Source organism: Crocodylus porosus, unplaced genomic scaffold (genome assembly GCF_001723895.1).
Source record: "Crocodylus porosus isolate Cpor-Errol unplaced genomic scaffold, CroPor_comp1, whole genome shotgun sequence".
Lineage (NCBI taxonomy): Eukaryota > Metazoa > Chordata > Crocodylia > Crocodylidae > Crocodylus > Crocodylus porosus.
Window position 1 is genome coordinate 127,829,379 of NW_017728931.1, and position 19,692 is coordinate 127,849,070.

At 40.4% G+C, this 19,692-nt stretch overlaps 1 protein-coding gene across 2 annotated transcripts in view; it reads right to left on the reverse strand.

The window, feature by feature from the left end:
* The window catches only part of HGF (hepatocyte growth factor), a 71,396-nt gene extending 52,347 nt beyond the window's left edge, over positions 1-19,049 (reverse strand). The window contains exons 1-5 of one of the 2 annotated variants that reach the window (XM_019543642.1): positions 18,887-19,049; positions 15,309-15,421; positions 12,361-12,475; positions 3,116-3,243; positions 1,468-1,588 (exon numbers count right to left, since the gene is read on the reverse strand). In XM_019543642.1, coding sequence (XP_019399187.1) covers positions 1,468-1,588; positions 3,116-3,243; positions 12,361-12,475; positions 15,309-15,421; positions 18,887-18,999 — 590 coding nt within the window. In that variant the 5' untranslated portion in view covers positions 19,000-19,049. Of the gene's footprint in view, positions 1-1,467; positions 1,589-3,115; positions 3,259-12,360; positions 12,476-15,308; positions 15,422-18,886 lie in introns of both variants that reach the window. The other variant, XM_019543641.1, reaches the window with a different exon arrangement.
* Positions 19,050-19,692: the final 643 nt, after the last annotated feature.

Here is a 19,692-nt window from a genome sequence, read left to right on the forward strand (position 1 = left end):
GGAGGGTCTCAGAAGTAGCTGTGGCACTTCATCTAGGCGCTCACACTTTGTGACCGGCGCCCGCAGGGAGGGCACCAGCGCTCCTGCCTGCCCATCACCTAAGCAGGAAGCACAGCCTGTCAGGGGGTACACCGGCACTCTCTATGCATTGTCACTGAAGAGCAGCCAGTCCAAAGCTGCCTGCTACCTCATCTCCCCCTGCCACTTCCTAGCTGGCTGGGCCACAGGGTGCCTCAATGTGGGGGTTGTCTAGTCCCACACTGAGACGTCCTGTGTCCCAGCCAGTCCCCCCTGTAGCACATGGAGTAGCAGGACAGTGTCCCCCTGCAAACTACACAAGCAGGGGTGTGCACTGCAGCATGATGTAGCAGCATAATTTGTGCCACTAATATTTGTCCTCCTGTAAATGCACACTCTTGCTCATGTGGACACAGCCATTTAGTACAGATCCTTCAGCAGAAGCAGCAAAACTTGTTAAAATCTACTAATTATGTATTTTCAGGACATAATACTTAGGCCTTATTTCATTACTAGCACTTGAAAATTTAACAGCCACATTGAACAGAAAATCTCTTTCAAATATTAATTAATCCCAAGAACCTTCCCAGAAGCTAGCATTTTTAACTCCATTTATAAAATGGAGCTAATCTGACAGACAGAATTTAAAAAAGTCAACATTTTCAAAGCATCCTGGTTCCTATATGAACTAGTGCACAGGCCCATGCTCCAGGGCAGTAGGGAGAAAGAGGCTTTTCTGTGTGGCCTAAATGCATAAACAAAGACCCTCCTGGGGAATTGTAATTCATCATCAACTTAGGTGAATTTCACCATTAGAATGAATGCTTAGTGGTTTGTAGTTTTATAAATGGTATCTCCGACTCATTTTTGGGCATTATATTTCTATACCTAAACAAGTGACTGTCCAGAATATAAAGCTATGATCTTAAAATGTTAAACTTAACTATGTACAATTGCTTTTCCAGGGTGTAAAAATGTGTTGTGTTTTGTTTTCTTTAACATCATGGGGAATGTAAACTGGATATTTAAATTTGACTACTACAGACTGTCCAGCTACCCAGAACAAAAAATATTAGTGGCTGCTTGATACTCTAGTAAATTGATATATTGTAAGTCATTAATGATGGAAATCAAAGTTATTTAATATTTGCAAACAGCTTTGAAACCACTGGATGAAAGGGGCTGATTTTTAACAACAGTTATAGTCCTTTTTTATTATTATAAATTATTTTAGGTGTTTTAAGGCAAGCTTTCCTATAGCTGTATGTATTCACACACACACACACACACACACACACACACACACACACACACACACACACACACAGATTGTCCTAAACTCTATTACTTCAATAAACTATTCCTGACTTAATACAGCATTGGTCTCAGAGAGTACCATCATTTTATAAACATGATGAGGATTTACTTATGTATTTATTTATTTATTACCTTTCTGGACGGAATTTGTGTCTATGTGGCCTCTGGAGATCCCAGCGCTGGCACTCTTTGCCAGATTCTGTGTGATCCATTGGGCCTCTATAGCTTTCTCCATTGCAAGTCATGCATTCAGCTAGAAACAAGAAATAACAGCAACACTTGTGAATGTCTCATAATAGTAAAAAAACTCAACATACAATGGCTGTCATAAATTCAAGATACCCTATATGAAGAGTTATAAAAATATTACCTCCTAGATTATGGCTTTCACATTGGTGGAAGAAATGTTCCTTCAAATGTATCTCATTGTGGGCATTTTGTTAAATCTAATCCAGATGTTTACATCTGGATTAGATTTGGATTATCTTTAAATTTGGTACCAATTTAGCACAAGGTCGTATAACTTTTCATGTATCTAAGTGTGAAGTGCTCAGGCCATTTACATACCAAAGCTTCTTTTTTCCCCACTCTGTAAAAGAGATTAGTTTGATTTCTGGTTCTAAAAACTCTGAAGCACACCAGACAAGAAGTGTTATTGCCAACTAGGTAAGTGACACTCCCCCATGTATCAATAAAATAAAATATATGACCCCTGCAAGGGCTATTAGAGAAAAGACGGGTTTTTTTCTTGAAGATGATATCTTTTAGCTGAAAAGTAAAAGAAAAGTCATAATTCTTGACCACTTTTATTCATAAAAGATCCTTTAATGCTCCTCTCAAATGCATGGGTGTCAGCCCTAAGATGCTAGTCAGAGTGTAATTTAAGTAACTATAGTCTACCCATTCAAATTCCCATTACTGTTTCAGCTGGATGTGAAACTCTTTCCTTCCTGATCTAAACTATTTTATAGAACTGATATGAATTTTTATTCCAATGGCTGCTACATTTAACTGAGGATAAGGAGAGGGGGCATGAAATGATCATTGGAAATAAAAAAACCTGTAAAGCAATTTGGGATGAAAGGCACTATTAACATACAAAACATAAATACATTCATGCCTAAAGAAACTAAAAAACAGTACGTAATTAAAGTTCACATTGATAATAACAATCATAATATAAGCAAACAGAGAACTGAATCTTAAGTCATTTACTTCAGTCACTTGCAGACTTGATTCTGCACTGAGCCCATGGCATCACACTGGATGAAGCTCTCTGAAGAAGTAGAGCTTAAGTATTATTTCTTGGACCACCAGGAACTAGATTTGTTAGACAACCAAACTAAATCCTACTTTTCTTGCTGGCAACTAAAAAGGGAATGAGGGAAATAGGGCTTGGTTCTGAGAGCAACAGGACAGTACATTTAACGTACTGCTGAACACAACGCTTAGAACTGTACATCATTGCTCAGATTTTATGCTGTACCAATGTCATGAGATTTGATGCTTTAAAAATCTAAACACAAATTATTATTTGAAAAGTGAAACAGCAGTGCATTCTCAGCATTGGTCTTCCAAACTACAACAGTTGTTTGCTATGAAGTAGTGCACTGAATAGGTGAAGAGTGATCCAACTTGTGTGATAAGCACAACTACATTACTCAAACTTCTTTTGTTAAATAAATTATTCTTGCTGAGAAATAATCTGTTGTAATTTCAAAGCCAATGTGATGTTATGCACTTGCTTCCAAACCAGAGGAGACAAATTATGCCATGTTACCTTCTGAACAGAGAGGAATGTCACAGACTTCATGGCGTATCTCTGGACTGGTCGTAAAACACCAAGGTCCTCCTTCTTCCCCTCGGGGATTCCGACAGTAGTTTTCCCACAGGTCCTTACCCCGATAGCTCGAAGGCAAAAAGCTAGTTTTAAAATGACAATCATTACAGTATAAGAGCATGCATGCTTTGTTGTGAATCTTTCTATATTCATGAGCAGTTACAGATTATGAAATGTTGCTTCTTTCTCCACACAGACACAGACTCAGACACACCCCTCCCCCCCCAACTATATAACAATCTTCACTTTAATATATGAAAAAGGCCAGATTGGCCATTTTTATTCATTCCCACAATACCTGACATCTGCAACTAGTCCAAGTGATTTCACTTTAAGGACTGTGCAACATATTTAAATGAAGCAAACTCAGAATAAAATCAATAAGATTATTATAAAAATTAGATCTATGAACAGCAAGCTACTCCACTAAAATTTGGTTATTTTATTCAGTATGTAAAAATACAAATTTATTCCAATAGGACATCTTTGGCACATCTACAAGTCCCCTACAGCAATGTAGCGACGTGCTACTTCACCATATGGCATGCTATGGCAACATAGCAATCACATGATCAGCAGCTGTATCACCATAGTGGCGTGCTCCTCACTACGGTGATGTAGCCATGGAGTCTAACCATGTGCCATGTGCATGGCACAGTAACCACCTGTACTGTGCCATGTTTTAGTACTTCCAAAAGGAAGTACTAAAGCTTGGTGCGGTAACAACATCGCCATATGGCAACATGTTGATGCCCCCCTTGAGGAATAAGTTTCTCTTAAGGAACATGAAAGAGGTAGAAGAACCTGTCCCCTTTCTCAGTCCAAGTGGATTGCAACTTCTTTCTTCTGTGGCCTTTCTGTAGAATTATATACATACCTACGTTAATGCATATATAAAAGCAGTTATCTTTATTTCCCTCCTCCATTTGATGTAACTTATGAGAACATCATAGGCCACAGCAATGTGGAATGCATTTCCATCCACTTTAGTTATAAATGTTAATGTTCCATTACTATGTGATGTTTACGAGAAATACAAACCCGGAAATGTACTATCTTGTTCTTTGCTTCACTTCAAAATAATATTTCTAATAGCCAAATTTAGCAAAATCTTTAAAATGGATTCAGAACCATTCTATAGCATAGATCTTCACTGAACAGTACAATCAGAGATAGTACAGTATGACTGCAGAATAGTAAAAATAGCACTGCTATTTAAAAAAAGGGGGGGGGAATGACGGGTCCAACAGCTTGACTTCAGTTTTATGTGAAGCCTTAGAACAGATATTGACGGAAAGCACAATCAAGGATATGGAAGTAAACAAAAAAGGAATAAAATGCAATAGGGTTTTATCCAAGGAAGAATGTGTCAAACCAATATAACATCCTCCTCTAACAGGAAAAATGACTGTTTTAGACAAAGGCAATGCAGCATACCTGATCAGTCTAGACTGAAACAAAGCATTTGGCTCTGTGCTTCTCTGAAAATTATAAAAATGGAAATCAACACTATAACTAAGAGGAGCCTAAGGACCTGGCTACAGGGGAGGCTATACCAAGTTATGTTAAAAGATGAGTTATTAGACAGGAGATCAATTACTATTAATATTCTTCAGGGATTGGTCTCGAGGCCTTCCATTTAACATTTCTTTAGTGACTCTGGTACTAGACTAGTGCTTAGGAAATTTGTGGGTGACACTAAGCTGGGGGTTTTGCCAATGTAGAGGAGGACTGAATTATTATAGAGGAAGAATTAAATCACTTTGTAGAGTGGCTCAGTAGAAATGGTATGAAGTGCAAAGTCATGCATTTAGTAGACAACCATATATCCTTCTATGAGAGGTCACCAGGACTTGCAATGCATACACTTAGGCAGGAGTATGGAGGAGTGGAAGCTGCCCAGATCTTCCAACCCCACTTTAGACCACTGAGACAGTATTCAAAGGATACACTAAGTCCGGACATTCAGTGCCTCAGTGGCTGTAGTTACATGGATAATCAGGAACTGAACCCATGTCTCCTGCATGAGAAACAAGGATTCTACTACTGAACCACAATTTAGGAAGTAATAAAAAGACCTTCTGCTATAAGATTTGAGCTCCGACTTGTGAAAATTGTGAAAATCAGGGTCAAATTTATTTTAGCACAAGATTGAAAGAGGACATGATTGGTTTTTTACAAATATATTCACTGTATTAATATCAGGGAAGTAGAGGTAATGTTAATATTAACACAAAACCAAATGGCTACATACTGGTCATGAACAAATTTAGACTGGAAATCAGATGTTTCTAATGATCAGGGAAGCAAAGTTTTGAAATGGTCCACCAAACGATGCAAAACATTTTAAGTGCTTGAAGATGGAGTTTAACAAGTTTATGGAAGAAGTGTTCCCAAGTCAATAATCAGCACGTCATGTGAATTCACATATTTGCAGGCCATATACTGGGGTTGAAAGGTAACTCTGTCTCTATGTATCTGATAATCTCATTTATAAGCATACTATCTGTGACCTGTAGAATTAAGGAGGATTTTTCCCTCTCTCCCTGTCCCCGCCTCCTCTGAAGCACTGGATATTGGCCACAGCGAGACAAGAGTTTTGAACAGGATGCTCCTACCACTACATAGAAACATCAAGTATTTAGCTGGAACGTCTTTTCTTCCCTCTCAAGGTCAAACCAATAACCAGATTTGTTGTCTGCAAGGAAGTTTTTAGCACACATCAAATTGGTAGGGTTTGAGGGTTTTTTGTTTTGTTTTGGGGTTTTTGGTATTTTTGCTTTCCTCTATAATTTAGGACATGGTCCTCTTCTAAGTATCATCTGAGCATATATTAAACTAATAATCCAACTGCAGTGGCATTTTCCCTGATTTTTACCTGTGGCATGTTGTCAGGGGCTAGAATTAATTTTTTGTTTTTTAGGATTGTTAGGGGTTTTTTGTTCAAAAGATGCTTGGCCATGGTGGTGAACAAATTTTAGGATTTTTTGGATTTCTGTATCCCTACATATATAGAAAGGCTTGGAGTTCCAGTTTCATGATCAGTCAAGAACAAGCCTCATTGAACAATTCTCATACACAGTACGTTTCAGCTGATATTAATGATACTGTTTGTTTGTTTCTATTGTTCCCACAGGCAATTTTTTTAAAAATAAGCTCATGTGCAGAAGATCTCCTTACCCATTTACCTACCGGAAGAGCAGCTCTCACTTTGGGCCACCTCAACTACATGTTTCCATGATGAGAGCCACTCCCACTTCGGCGCAGAGAAATTCTCTAAAAGATGCATGGCCCTAAAACTGCCAGAAATGGCAGATATCAGACGGTCTACTTGGTAGAATTTCTAAAGATAATCCAGTTCCCCCTACTCTACAAAGTGGCACTAGTGAATCACCTGGGGGCAAATCCTGACTCCATTCAAGTCTATGTCACAATGCCGATTGATCACACACAAGTCTGATTTCCACTTCCACACAGACGACAATTATATCTGCAGTATATTTTCTCTGAAGAACCAGTTTTCAAAAAACTCATAAGAACACAGCTTCTAGGAGTCGGAAGGCAAATGAAAAGTATGCCTTCTCTTAATATACACATTGTGGGTGTGACTCAAAGCCCACAGAAGTTAAATAAAAGATTTTCATTGGAATGGGCTTTGGTCAGGCTTTAGAAAAGGAACTGGTATTCTCTTCCTGTCCATGTATCTTGTTTTAATTAATGAATGTGCACCCATATCACGAGAACAACCCGTATTTGGTACTAGCTGTTATATTTGCTGGCAGAATGACGTAGAGGATGAGACAGTGCTTGGTGACTAAATGGCACTTAGGTGTCCCCAGCAAAGTTGTAGCACAATAGGCAGCATGAGAAAGCTGACAGAACCATGCACGTTACTTGCTCTGTGAATAACTGGGTGTCCATCTCTACGGCTTTCGGTTTGAGCATTTTCACTCATTTTTGTTTAATTTACAAATTACTATTGCATTTTACACACCCTGAGAGTGAGCGGATATGAAGAAGGAAATGAAGGCATAAGGTTTTATTTAAAGATCACTGCAACCAATGGAAAGACTCTAGTTTATCTCAGTGGGATTGGGATCAGTCCCATTGCAAGGCAGAACTGCTTTCACGATAAAAAATATCAGTTTACCTGTGTTTGACGATGAATGCTCTGGAGTTAAGTCTTTCACTTAGACCCTGTCTAGACTAAGGATTTGTCTAAATTGCAGCCAGTGCTCTAGTTTGACTAGTGAAATTCCCAATGTAGTCAGGACAGATGCTATTTGTACCACTGGTGCTTCCCCCTCTTCAGTGGAAAGAGTGAAACAAATTCTCCATCGCAAATAGTTACATGGAAGTAGGTGCAAAGAGCACAAATGGCTATTGCCAAGACAAATCCCAGCAGAGACTCAGTGATCTTCTCTGAATGATTACAGTTCCAGAAAGAAAAACAAGAAAGAAAATGGAGAGTTCACTCAAACTGAAAACGCTAATTTTATTTGGGGTTGAACAAAACATTTTTCACTTGAAATGAAACATTTCTTTCACAAGCTCCTTTAATCTTCATATTTTATATTATAAAACTGAAGTGTCTAGATTAAATGTTCTTTTAAATAAAAATCAAAAAGTTTTGTTTTGAAAATGTGTTTTTTATTTTTTTTTCAGTGTTTTAAGTTCTTTCCCAAAGCAAAACAGTTTATAGCATGTATTGATTAATTAATTGGAGTCAGTTTTAAAAAGAGGCTATACACTTGTATTTTACTTTTTAAACTAAATTAACTATTAGGTGCACCTGTACCTAAACTAAACCATTTCGTATACAAAATTACAAGACCAATTTACAGCTGCTGTTCCATTTGGCTAACTGCAAGTTAGAAGTGAATAGCAAGTATTTAAAAAACCTTACAAAGACGAAATCCCTGGCCCTCGCAACTACCCATGGTGTCATTTTTTATTCTAGTTAATTAAATCTTGGAACTGAACGACATGGAAAATACCCCTGTTAATCACATTCTGGCTACAATCAATACAATGTGGTGGCATTCTTTGAAAAAGGCTTTCTTTCCTTGGAGAGAATAACGTTCCTGTTTTTACTGCTGCCCATTGCATTCTTCTTCTTTTTCTCCTCTGAGGTCTCATCATATTACTGTCTGAAAACTTCTTACCTAAAACTGCCCTAGGCAAGCTCTTCTGATAGGGAACTACGTATTTTGTCAGTGTTAATGTGTTGTGTCAGTGCATGTTAGAGTTCGTTATTTTGTTTGGTTTTGTTTTTTTGTTTTTTTACCACCAGGGTCTCTCTGAAATGATAAACATTTTTTTTAAATCCTGACAAAAGTCAGTTCAAATTATCCTAGATATGTTGTTAGGATAAAAATATTTCAGAAATCCTTCTTACTGCATAACATTACATAAAGGCTCAAGCTGGCAGGAGCAGATGCACTAGCAGTTTCAGCAAGTACTGTAGCATCATACAAAAAAAAGAAAATATCCAGCTAGGGCCAGAACAGTGCAAAACACACCCACTTTCTGGGTGTGTGGAACACACCCAGCACCTTGCCTCCCTTAGCATTGTGTGTAGGTACAGACATTTAAATAGCCCGAGGCAGAATCAGTATAAGTTATGCAGTTTTCTGTAAGCAGTATAATTGAGATTGGTAGTGAACACATTCACCATTTGGTGGGGGCGGGAGGGGAGTGGAAATATTAGAACAGATTCCACCATTTTTAATCAGTCTGTGTGCTGAATTTAGTTGGTGGAGATAAACCAACTTCCAATCGCTTATACCTGTAAAAGTGTAATGTCTCTACCTGGCCTGTGAGTTCAGTAAAAGAAAAAGTTGCAGGATTTATTCCAGAAAATCAAAACAGCAAGAGTAAAATCATCACCATATTCACTTTTCTCCTATATTATCTTTCTTTAAAACTCTGGTGACTGCTTTTATGACTGCTTTCAATTTATAAGCTCTTCTGAGCACAGAATGTCTCTTATTTTATGTAAGTTAAAGGCTTATAACAACAAAGCCTGAATTTTGCTTAAGGTCTTTAGGCACTATTGGAATAATAATAATACTAATACACAACAGTAACAATATTATGCCTGTGGCTAGGGGAGCAGCAGTGGGAGCGTGGAGGCGGGAAAGCAGTGGCGGTAGGCAGGGAGCTCCCACGGACACCGCTGGCGCTGTCGGCAGCAGAGTCGGGGCAGTGTGGCGAGTGCCGACAAAGAGTTCACAACCACCCGCAGGTGCCGCCGGCAGCATCAGCAGTGGCCAGAGGGGATGGCTGACAGCCTGAGGATGCTGCCAGCAGTGTCAGCGGCAGGCGGGGGCAGGGTGGCAAGTGGTGACTGCCCGCAGGCTCTGCTGACAGTTTGTAAGGGGTGCACCAGCACGCTCAGGGGGGTCACGTGCACCTGCGTGCATCCCCTATGCATCGCCCCCATCAAAACATCTTTCCAGAGTTGGTAATAGTTTTGAGGACAACTCATAAAATCAGCCATGCACATTCCTTTCTAACGATAGGAGAAGGATTTTCTTTGCAAAATGCTGCTTTGTGATAACCAGACATTGTGACAAGACCAAGCTAAGAATCCCTTCCTTGAACTGTTAATAGTTTCCACACACACCACTGTTTGGTTCTTCCCATCTCACTCAAACCTCTCACGATGAAGTTGTACGTTCTGATGCTGAGAAACAAAAACTACCGCACAACCATCTCATTTAGTAAGCAGCCTTTCAAAAATTAAAGATGTCACACAAGCCAAAAGGAAACAAGTTAGCTTCATATTATGCATCTTTGATGCATAGCTGGCCAAATACAGATCTCTAATTCAAAGGTAGAAGTGCCTGATCCTGCTTCCACTGATGTTGATGGGAATTTGGTCCTTGACTCCTAGAAAGAAGTCTTAAAACATCCCTAAAAGAATCAGAGAATGATTTTGAAAGGTGCTAAGTCTTCCAGTCACTGCTGTATTAAGATCTGAGTGGACTCAGCTGATTTCAGGATCTGGCCCTAGGCTCAAGAAATAACGGCTAGAGCTCTCACACTTACTCTGTAGTCACTGGTGTACTGTGCCTGCAGGTCCTTGAGGGAAGCCATTCATTTACGTGCTCACTCATTCATTTACGTGCTCACTCATTTTCAAGTACCAGCTACCCCAGGCTTAATGTGGACCCAAAACCAACATCCTACAAACTCCCATCCTGAATTTTTAAATGACCCATTTCTCTGAGAAAAAAGATGGCTGTGAGGAATTTTACACCACACATCATTGTTAAGGGTTACATTATGCTCTCACTTGCTACCCACTATAAATCTAGAGTAACACTGGCATGAGTCAAAATACAAAGTAGAGATGCACCTTATAGACTAACTGAATCAGACATGCATACACTTTTGTGAACAGCTCACTTTATCAGATGCTGTGAAAAGACCTACATAGAACAGGTTATCAAACAGAGAGAATGATTTGAATAAAGAGACAGGGAAGGAAAGAAAGGAGAGGAGAGGGGTGAGTGCAGAGACAAGCAAAGAAGTCAACAACCTATAAGGCCATAAGGCTGAAAAAAGTTAATCCAGGTAAAGGGATAACATATATTCTGGACATGTCTACACGTGTACGTTTACTGTGCTGTAACCGAAATTACTGCACGGTACGGGTACACATCTACATATGCACGCCCATACTGTACAGTAAATATGGTAACTTACACTGACTTAAGCATAAATTTGCATCATGCAGATATCAATTTTATGCCTCATTACTTACTGTGCAGTAACACACATGTAGACACCTTACTGCATAGTAATACTGTGTGTGGACTGACTTGGGACAAACTTAGTCCCAAGTCAGTCCACACACAGCACTAATGCGTTTTAATACCTGCATATGTAGACACCAGCCTGTTCCTATTTACTGCACAGTAAATTTAAGCCAGTGTAAATTCACGTGTAGACACACCCTCTGGAGGTTATTTCTTGTTCCACAATTTCATATTCAAGTCATCTTTCATTTCCACTTTTAAGAACAGCTATTCTGAGCAGACCATCAAGGAAGATTAAAGTATTCTTCCACAGGCTAGTTTGTCTTCTAAAACTGACGTCAAAATGGCATCCCTTCATTCTTTCATGTATGGATTGCCCCATTTGTACTGCCCCACCTAAAGTAGACTGCAGAAGGGCTTTATAAGCAGGTGATGGCATATATGATGTTAGTTGAACAAGTGGGTAAACCTCAGATGTTATAATCCATGTTATTTGGTCCAGTGATGATGTGGTCTGTATCAATGGGGGGGGGCGCGTTGCAAGGCCTGGTGTTGCAGTCAAAATAGGAGTTAGGTATGTTGCTGTCAAGAGATGCCATTTGAGGCTGCTAGGCTGTCTGTAAATGAAGACAGGTTTGTTCCACATGGCTACCTTGAAATAGTCATCTTTTTCCAGGAGAGGTTGGAGGCCATGAATGATCTGTCCTGGGTGTAAATGAAAGGAATCTGGCGTTTGCATCTTTAACACTAAGTTTGCTAACATCTAGAATGGATATTTCATGGATTATTTCATCTACAGCCTTCATGGAGAGAGATACAATTTTTTATTTATTTTTTAAAAGAAAAAGAGCTTTTTAATGGGAATATGAAAAGGTAAGCTTTAGAGAGAGGTAGGTGTACGTACATACCACTTGATCGCTTTCATAATTTTCTCTACATAAATAAATATTTGTATGCTTTATAAAGGTTACATAGTTACTAGTTTACCGTCATGGATTCTTACTCAAATTTTTTGTCCTTACAGGTTTAGTGCCTTATTGTTCTTTCCAATCCCATTTGCCTCTCTCAGCACTGGCCTCTCCCTTCTCTTCCCTGCTTTCCCTGTTATTGTACTTAAATAAATATTTCTATTTTACAGTCTGTTCTCTGTATGTCCTTTCATAGCATTTTATGAAGTAGGCTGGGGCTCATGAAAGCTTTTGCAACTCTGATTCAGTTAGTCTATAAGGTGTACCTCTATATCTTGCCTTCTGACTGGTTACCACTGTCATTGCTCTTAAAAGAAACTAAACTGCCAGTATAAGAGAGAAGTTGGATCTATCCACTTTTATACTGCATATTTTTCATTTTAAAGTACAGAACATCAACAGGACAGGTCTCCAAGAGAGCCAAATATCCTCAGGTTCAAATTATTCTTACCTGTGCTCATGGGGGATCATAGAATTCCACAACTGACACTGGATGCCACTTCTTGTAATAGATATTGTTCCCTTGTAATTTGCCCCTTTTCCAATTATACAATTTCTAACATAGTCTGTTGAAAGAAAACAGACAGGAATTAAGACTCTTAGCCAAAGTTTGTTTACTTAAAATTAGAGTGTCAAAAATTAATTTTTCAAATTAAAAGTATTTTTGTTGCCTACACTGTTATTCTTTAATTTGCCACAACAAATCAAAATATTTTAATATAAACATAATCTAAAAGCTATTGAAAAAGTAATTTAAATGTTTCAGTTATAAAATGGCCAGTGCAGAACACTCAACCATGACTCACAGCAGTGACTCAAACAGGACTAGCACAAAGTGCAATGGTAATAACTAGACGTGCACTGATACATAAGTCTGATATCAGATCAGCACCAATATAAAGAATATTGGAAATTGGCTTGAAGTGGCCAATAATTTTTCCAATAAATGGCTCAGGCATGTGCACAGCCACAGCACAGCATGTTGGCAGAGGCAGTCCCTGGAAGTCGAGAATGATGTCCATCAGGCTTGATGAGTCCTCAGGTGATTGAGGATCCCAAGTCTGGAGGCACACATTCTTCAGCAATGGGGGCACATTGTTGCCTGGGGGAGTGCGATTCATAGCTCTTGGTTGGTCTCCTTCTCCTTCCTCAGCTGCCGCCGTTCTGTCTCAGTATCAAGTTGTTGGGCCTCGAAGTAGCACATGCCTTGGTGGACCAGGTGACACCATCCTGAACAGTCAGCAGCTTGCTCCTCCCAGCCATTGGTGTCAATGCCTCTGTGCTTGAGCATGTCTTTGTACTGTTTCCTTTGGTCACACTTTGAACATTGGCCAAAGGAGAGCTGGGAGAAGAGAAGCTGGTGAGGGAGGTAGTTCTCGGCCACTTGGATGCAGCAGCCCATCCATCAGAGTTGATTTCTCAACAGCAAGGCTTTGACGCTGGTGGATGCAGGTTCATGGAGGATACTCATGATGACCTGGTGGTCCTCGCATTTGATCCCCAGGGGTCAATGCAAGCACTGCTAGTGAAAGCTCTGAGCGTCGGTAGATGGTCCAGGCTTCACTGCAGTATGGAAGGGTGGTCAGCATGACAGTCTTATAAACCAGGACCTTTGTTAACTTCTGAAGATCTCTATTTTCAAAGACACATTTGTCACAGCTTGAAGAATACGGCACTGGTGCAGCTGACCCAGTGCTGGACTTCTTCATTGATGGTAGCCCATTGAGAGAGGTGGCTGCCAAGATACAAAAATGCTCCACATACTCCAGAGCCTCCCTGTCTATGTAGATAGGGCGAGGGATGTTCAGCTGGCTTGGGGAAGGTTGGTGGAGAACATTCATCTTGGCAAGGTTCAAGGACAGGCCAATTCTCTTATACAAAGTATTGAAGAGATCTAGGGTTGCTTGCACATCCTGTGCAGAGTGAGCCACCACACAGCAATCATCTACAAACTGAAGGTCATGGATGTCCTTGGTAGTAAGTTTCATTTTTGCCCAGAAGCACCCAAGATTTAAGAAGCTTCCCATCCAGTCAATACTGGATATTGACACCAGGTGGTAGATCATCTCGGATGAGGTGGATGATGATGGTCAGGTAGATGCTGAACACGGTGGGGGTGCTCATGCAACCTTGTTTGACCCTGGTCCAGATGTGGCCGATGATTTGACCAATATATGACCCATGCATGCACGCAGCCACAGCACAGCATGTAGGCAGTGAGCAGTATAACCGGCAGTGTGGAAAGCTGTGTGCAGCTGGTAAGCCTGTTGTGATGGAAGAGGAGGGGCATGGTGGGGCAGATCAACGTCCCCGTGGTGAGGGTGTGGAGCTGGGGCTGCCCAGCTGGGGGGGGAGGGGGGGCAAGACAGAACGAGATGCAGCTCATCTGGTGGAAGGTGCAGCTCCAAAACACTATGCTCAGCTCATTCAGTGGCTCAACTGCTCATCCAGTGGCTCCTGCCACTTGTCTGGGAGAGCATGGGGGAGGGATGTGTGCCCCCGGATTTGCATGGGGCTGGTGGTGGCGGCACTGGGACAGGGGCTATGGAAGAGCTACGGTGATTTTTGGGGTGGCTGCAGCCCTCTCCCACCCCAACGCCAGCCCCAGCCCACAGCGGCAGCCCTCCCTGCCCATGCAGATCCAGGGCACATGCCCCGCCAATGCCCTCCTGGGGTGCACATAGCAGCGAGAGCCTCCCCTCCTTCCCCATGCTCCCCAGATGAGCCACGGCTCCATCCAACACTCTACCCCACCCCAGCTGGGCAGCACCTGCCCCAGCCCTACTCCCTCCCTCACCGTGGGAGGTGTTGATTTGCCCTTCCATCCCCCCTCCCTTTCCACCACAACAGAATTAGCAGCTGCACGCAGTTGTATTTGAGGAAGAGGCCCAGCATCCCAGTCACTTGGCTGTTGCCACAAGAACAAGCTATGATGCTGGACTCCTTCCAGAACCACACCTCTCACTCAAGTGCTTGGCTGCCACCATGGAAACAAGCCATGGTACTGGGCTTCTTCCTGTGGTGCTGTTGGGGCTCCAGTGCCCCAGTTCTTACCAGGGCATTTGCTTATAGCTGTGGGATGGTCCCCCCCAATCAAGGTTGAGAGATGGATAATCCACCTCTCTCCCACAGGCCGTACTTTTGATATCCCTGTAGTAAGCAAATACCATAGATCACAAAAGTAGCATACTTAAAAATACACTCCAATGCTATGCAAAGATACAGAAGTGTATAGTATAACGTATAAATATGAATTCCAAGATACAACAAATCAAGTCCTGGAATTTACAAACTACTTTTTCCTCAAGCAGGGCACACCGTCATAAAGGTTGCTTGCTAACTCCAGCTGCCTTTCCTTCTTTCCCCTCCACAGCCCATTAGGGAATAAATCATAGTTACCTTTCTTTTCATACAGATCAAATGCATGGTCTTGCTTCTTCCTCACTCCATTTGTCAAACTATTGAAGGACAACCAGTGACATCGTTTCATAGCTCTGTCATAGGCAAAGGCCCTGAAAAGAAAATCTCAATGAGAAAAAATCCTATATGAGTTACAGTAATGCTGCGGAATATGCTATGACAACAAACTTATTATTACTGGGAAAAATCATGGAAGCACCCAGTTGGATATTTAAATCCACAATTATACTAAAAAGCACAAAGAAACAAAGAAAATAAGTTGTTACGGTCATAGCATTAAACACCAGTTCTGTTGCTTGCAGCAATCTCAAATTTCACTTGTTGCTATAAGATCCCTATTTTAAGTGAGAAAAATGTGGTTAAGGCAGCATCTAAAGCCCCTGTGGACAAGTGCTTTCTGAAGATGCTTTCTAGATCCAAATATCCCTCTGCTATATTTCTTTCTAGAAATAAATAAGAGGATACACCAAATTGAACAAACTCTGTGGGCAAAATACATACCTCATGCGAGTAGATGCAATTCAGTTGACATCAGCAGACCTACAGTAGGGATGAATATGTCTATTTTACTTGGAAAAAAAGTACATGTGGCACTTCTATGAAGTACTCCATCCCAAGTTCCTAAGGCAAGATATAATAATACTACACAAGACTCTCAACACCTCTTTTGAGGTAAATAAATATTTCATCCACCTAGAGACAAACAGAAGCACAAAGGGCTTGAGACTTGTCCAATGTAACAGAACAACCTGAAAGCAGTCAGGAGTATTACTGTTAATCGTTTTGGTTTGTGATAGTGCATTTTCCTCCTATCCTTACCTCTGTTATTGTTTCACTATACTCTAATCATGCCTGTTTTTTAGGGCAGAGTGAAATATGTAGGGTGAAAGTTTGATTTACTGAAAAATGAAGTTCTGAATTAACTAAAACTCTTCATGATTTTGATGCTCAATTTGTGCCTTTTGTAACCATCAGTTTCTTCATTCCTTATTCCTCTCTGCCATATTCCTGGAAAATTATACTGTTTCTCCAGTTTTATTGATCCCCAGTTTCACTGATTTTTCCAGTCATAGTAATGGTATAGAAATGTGCATCTTTCATTCTTTCCTAAACTCCCTTCTTTCTCATTCTCCACTCCATGAAATATCTTGCTGACTTTTTAAGGAACAAGAACATTAGAGCACACAATGCAACTCCTTACTTCTTGTATTTCTTAAATAACTTTGCTTCTGGTAATACGGGACAAGGTAAAGAGGGTTTCTTTTCATCTAGCCTTCCTACCTGGTTTTTGGACAGGAGCCCTCCCCACGGGGCTAGTCCATCGCCCTCTGCTCCTTCCTCAGCCTTCTACTCTCTTCTGACCAATTCTCCTCAACATGAGAGCTATCAACCCAAAAACTATTACTGCCTAACCTAAGTCTCCAAATGAATTCTACATTTTTATTCCCTTCCTTAGACTAATGAATACATCATTTACAACCTTTTCCTTGAGTTCCTCTCCTCTAGCTCCTTCTTGGATTCCTTCCAATTCATCTTCCGCTCTCTCCACACAAAAGTTTCTAACAAGCTTTTCCTGAACCCGTCCCCAGGGCCTTCACACACCCAAAGTTTATACATTTAAACAAATTCTTGACCTTTTTGCTACTTTTGACACTGTTGATCAAGCAACCCCCTGTTGTCATCATCTGTGGTCCCTAGAGCTCTTGGTCAGGGACAGAAGGGTTCTTGCTGTAGCACATACGTGAAATAGGCAGTCCATGCCTCAAAAGCTTACAAAGTAACAGAGAAATGAGCAAGCTTTCCAACTTTTGCTTCTTATCATATGCATCATTCCAGAAAGAGAATTAAGTCTACCCTGAATAAACTACATCTAAACTTATGAACATGAGTGACTGAGAGAATGGCATCTTTGTTAAAAATGCGCACTCCCTCAACTTCTGTGATTCTATCAGAAAGCTCGTGGGAGTGCTATATACATGCAAAATGTCACAAGGAGTAGGGTGAGGATGATGGTGAGGATAATTATAATAATCTATCTACAATGTTATTTAATGCTATGTATTAATTTATTTCACTTTGCTCAGCTCGGAGAGTGAAAACTAAAAGTACACTATGTTTGCACTCACAGGATCACAGAAAAGTAGAGCTGGAAGGGACCTCACAAGATAATCTAGTCAAGCCCCTTGCTGAAAGAAGGATCGCTCCTGACTAAGCTATCCCTGTAAAGTCTCTGTCTAACCTGCTTTTGAAAGCTTTCAAGCATGGAAATCCTTGACCTGCTCAAGCTGTTACAACTTCTCCAGGTAACCTGTTCCAATGCTTGCCCACCTTCATAGCCAGAAAGTTCCTTCCGAACTTCCTTCCAGCCTAAATAACCCCCGCAGCAGCTTGAGGCCATTGGCCCTAATCCTGTCCGTTATGGCCACACAGAAAAGCCCATTTCCATCCTCTCCATAAATCACACTTCAGGTATTTAAAGACTGCTATCCCATCCCACTTGAGTCTTCTCTTCTCCAGGCTAAACAACTAGTACTTTCAGCCTTTTTTCATAAGTCTTGCCTCTAAGGCAAGACATCTTTCTTGAAGCGTGGGGCCTAAAACAGCATGAATTATTCCAGGTGAGGCCTCAACAGTGGTTGCTGAATAGAGAGAAAGAATCACTTCCCCAGTTTGCAAGTGGCAGGCCTTTTAATACAACCCAGAATGCTTTGGGTTGTTTTTTTTTGCAACAAGAGCACACTCTTGTCTCATATTCAGCCACCATAACTCCCAGATCCTTCTCTACAGTACTGCAACCAAGCCAGTCATTCCCCAGTTGACTTTTTCTAGTTGTTGCTGGAGCCACAGATTAACACATGACAGAGGGAAAATTAATAATAGTGTTTTGTTCCAAAGGCAAATAGAGAGCAAGTCCAAGAAAGGAAAGCAATCAACAGCATGATGTATTAGTACAGACAAAAACCATCATGCAACAATTAAGTATACTTCAATTATTGCACAGCCCATAATATCTGATTCCATTGTAGCGGAGATATTAAGGGCATGCCAATGACCTTCAACCATACAGGTACGCATGCTGCTTGTGTATAATTTTCAGTGATTCAGTAGGAATATTGTGCAAAGGATGAAGGCACAATGTGGTCTGAAATGAGATGCAGTATTATAGCAGTAATACATGACAATAACCATTAGTTACAGAACACATCCTCAGTCAAACTGGAAAACTCAATATATGTTCACTGACAAAATAAAGTAAAGCAACTTCCAAATTTGAATACATTTCTTAAAACCCAGGGAGGAAAAAAAATAGACATTGCACCAATAAAAGTTTCAGAACATGCCCTTCAATCTCAAGTTCAGATATCATAAAGAAATGAGAATCTTTGGACAGGTACAGCAGGATCATAGCTGTCAAGAACGTGAATTTAGGCTATGTATTGTCCATAATCCAGACTAGCAGTCCCACTGATGTCAATTTAAATTATATGTTTGGCTGTCAGGTATTATAAAAGTCATTTCATTACAGAAATGAAAGTAATAGAGATGGAATAACTTACTTGCAAGTGAAAGAAAGGCCTTTATTTCTGCTGCATCTCTTGGCACATTGCTCCGTGGTGTTTAACAGCTTGGTTTTTACCTCCAGTGAGTTGTCAATTTTAATTAGCATCATTTCTCCTGTCTTTTTGAAGTCATGAAGAGCATTTCTCCTTCTCCCTTTGCCCTCTGTAGAAAAACCCAACATGAAAAAGAAAACAAAGACCTTAGGGAGAGCAGTAAAGGAAGTTTCCCTAACTTTTTCTTGTTGTGTACCCATACAAGCATACATCTTATATTTTAACCCCTTTAATGCCCATTATGATTATACTGAAAATTAAGTCTGCTGTTACACAATTGCTCCTGCATACCCCCCAACGATGTCTTGTGTACCACCAGGACCATGCGTACCATAGTTTGGGAACCCCTGCATTAGATGATATACAAAAACTTCTTAAGGTAGCGATATGCATTTAGTTCCTACAGCACAGAATGAAATGTAAAAATGAGACCCAAGGTCCAATATCATTGCTTTTGGTCACTAATCTCCATGTTTTTTCAGACACAGCGATGTTTTACAATAAAAAAGCCCATTGCAGTTAAGTTAGTGCATAAAACTAAAGCAGGATGCCATCTTGAGACAATTCAAGAATTCAAAAAGTTTCCTTTTTCCAAAAAACTATGAAATTGAGATACTACTAATTACCTTAAAATGAAAAAAAACAACAACAGAGAGGCAAAGAAAGTGCTTAATTTGGATATTTTCTGGTACAGGCATGTGCTGCTATAATTGGCTAAACAAGGCAGGAGTTGAAAATAGACTGCTTCT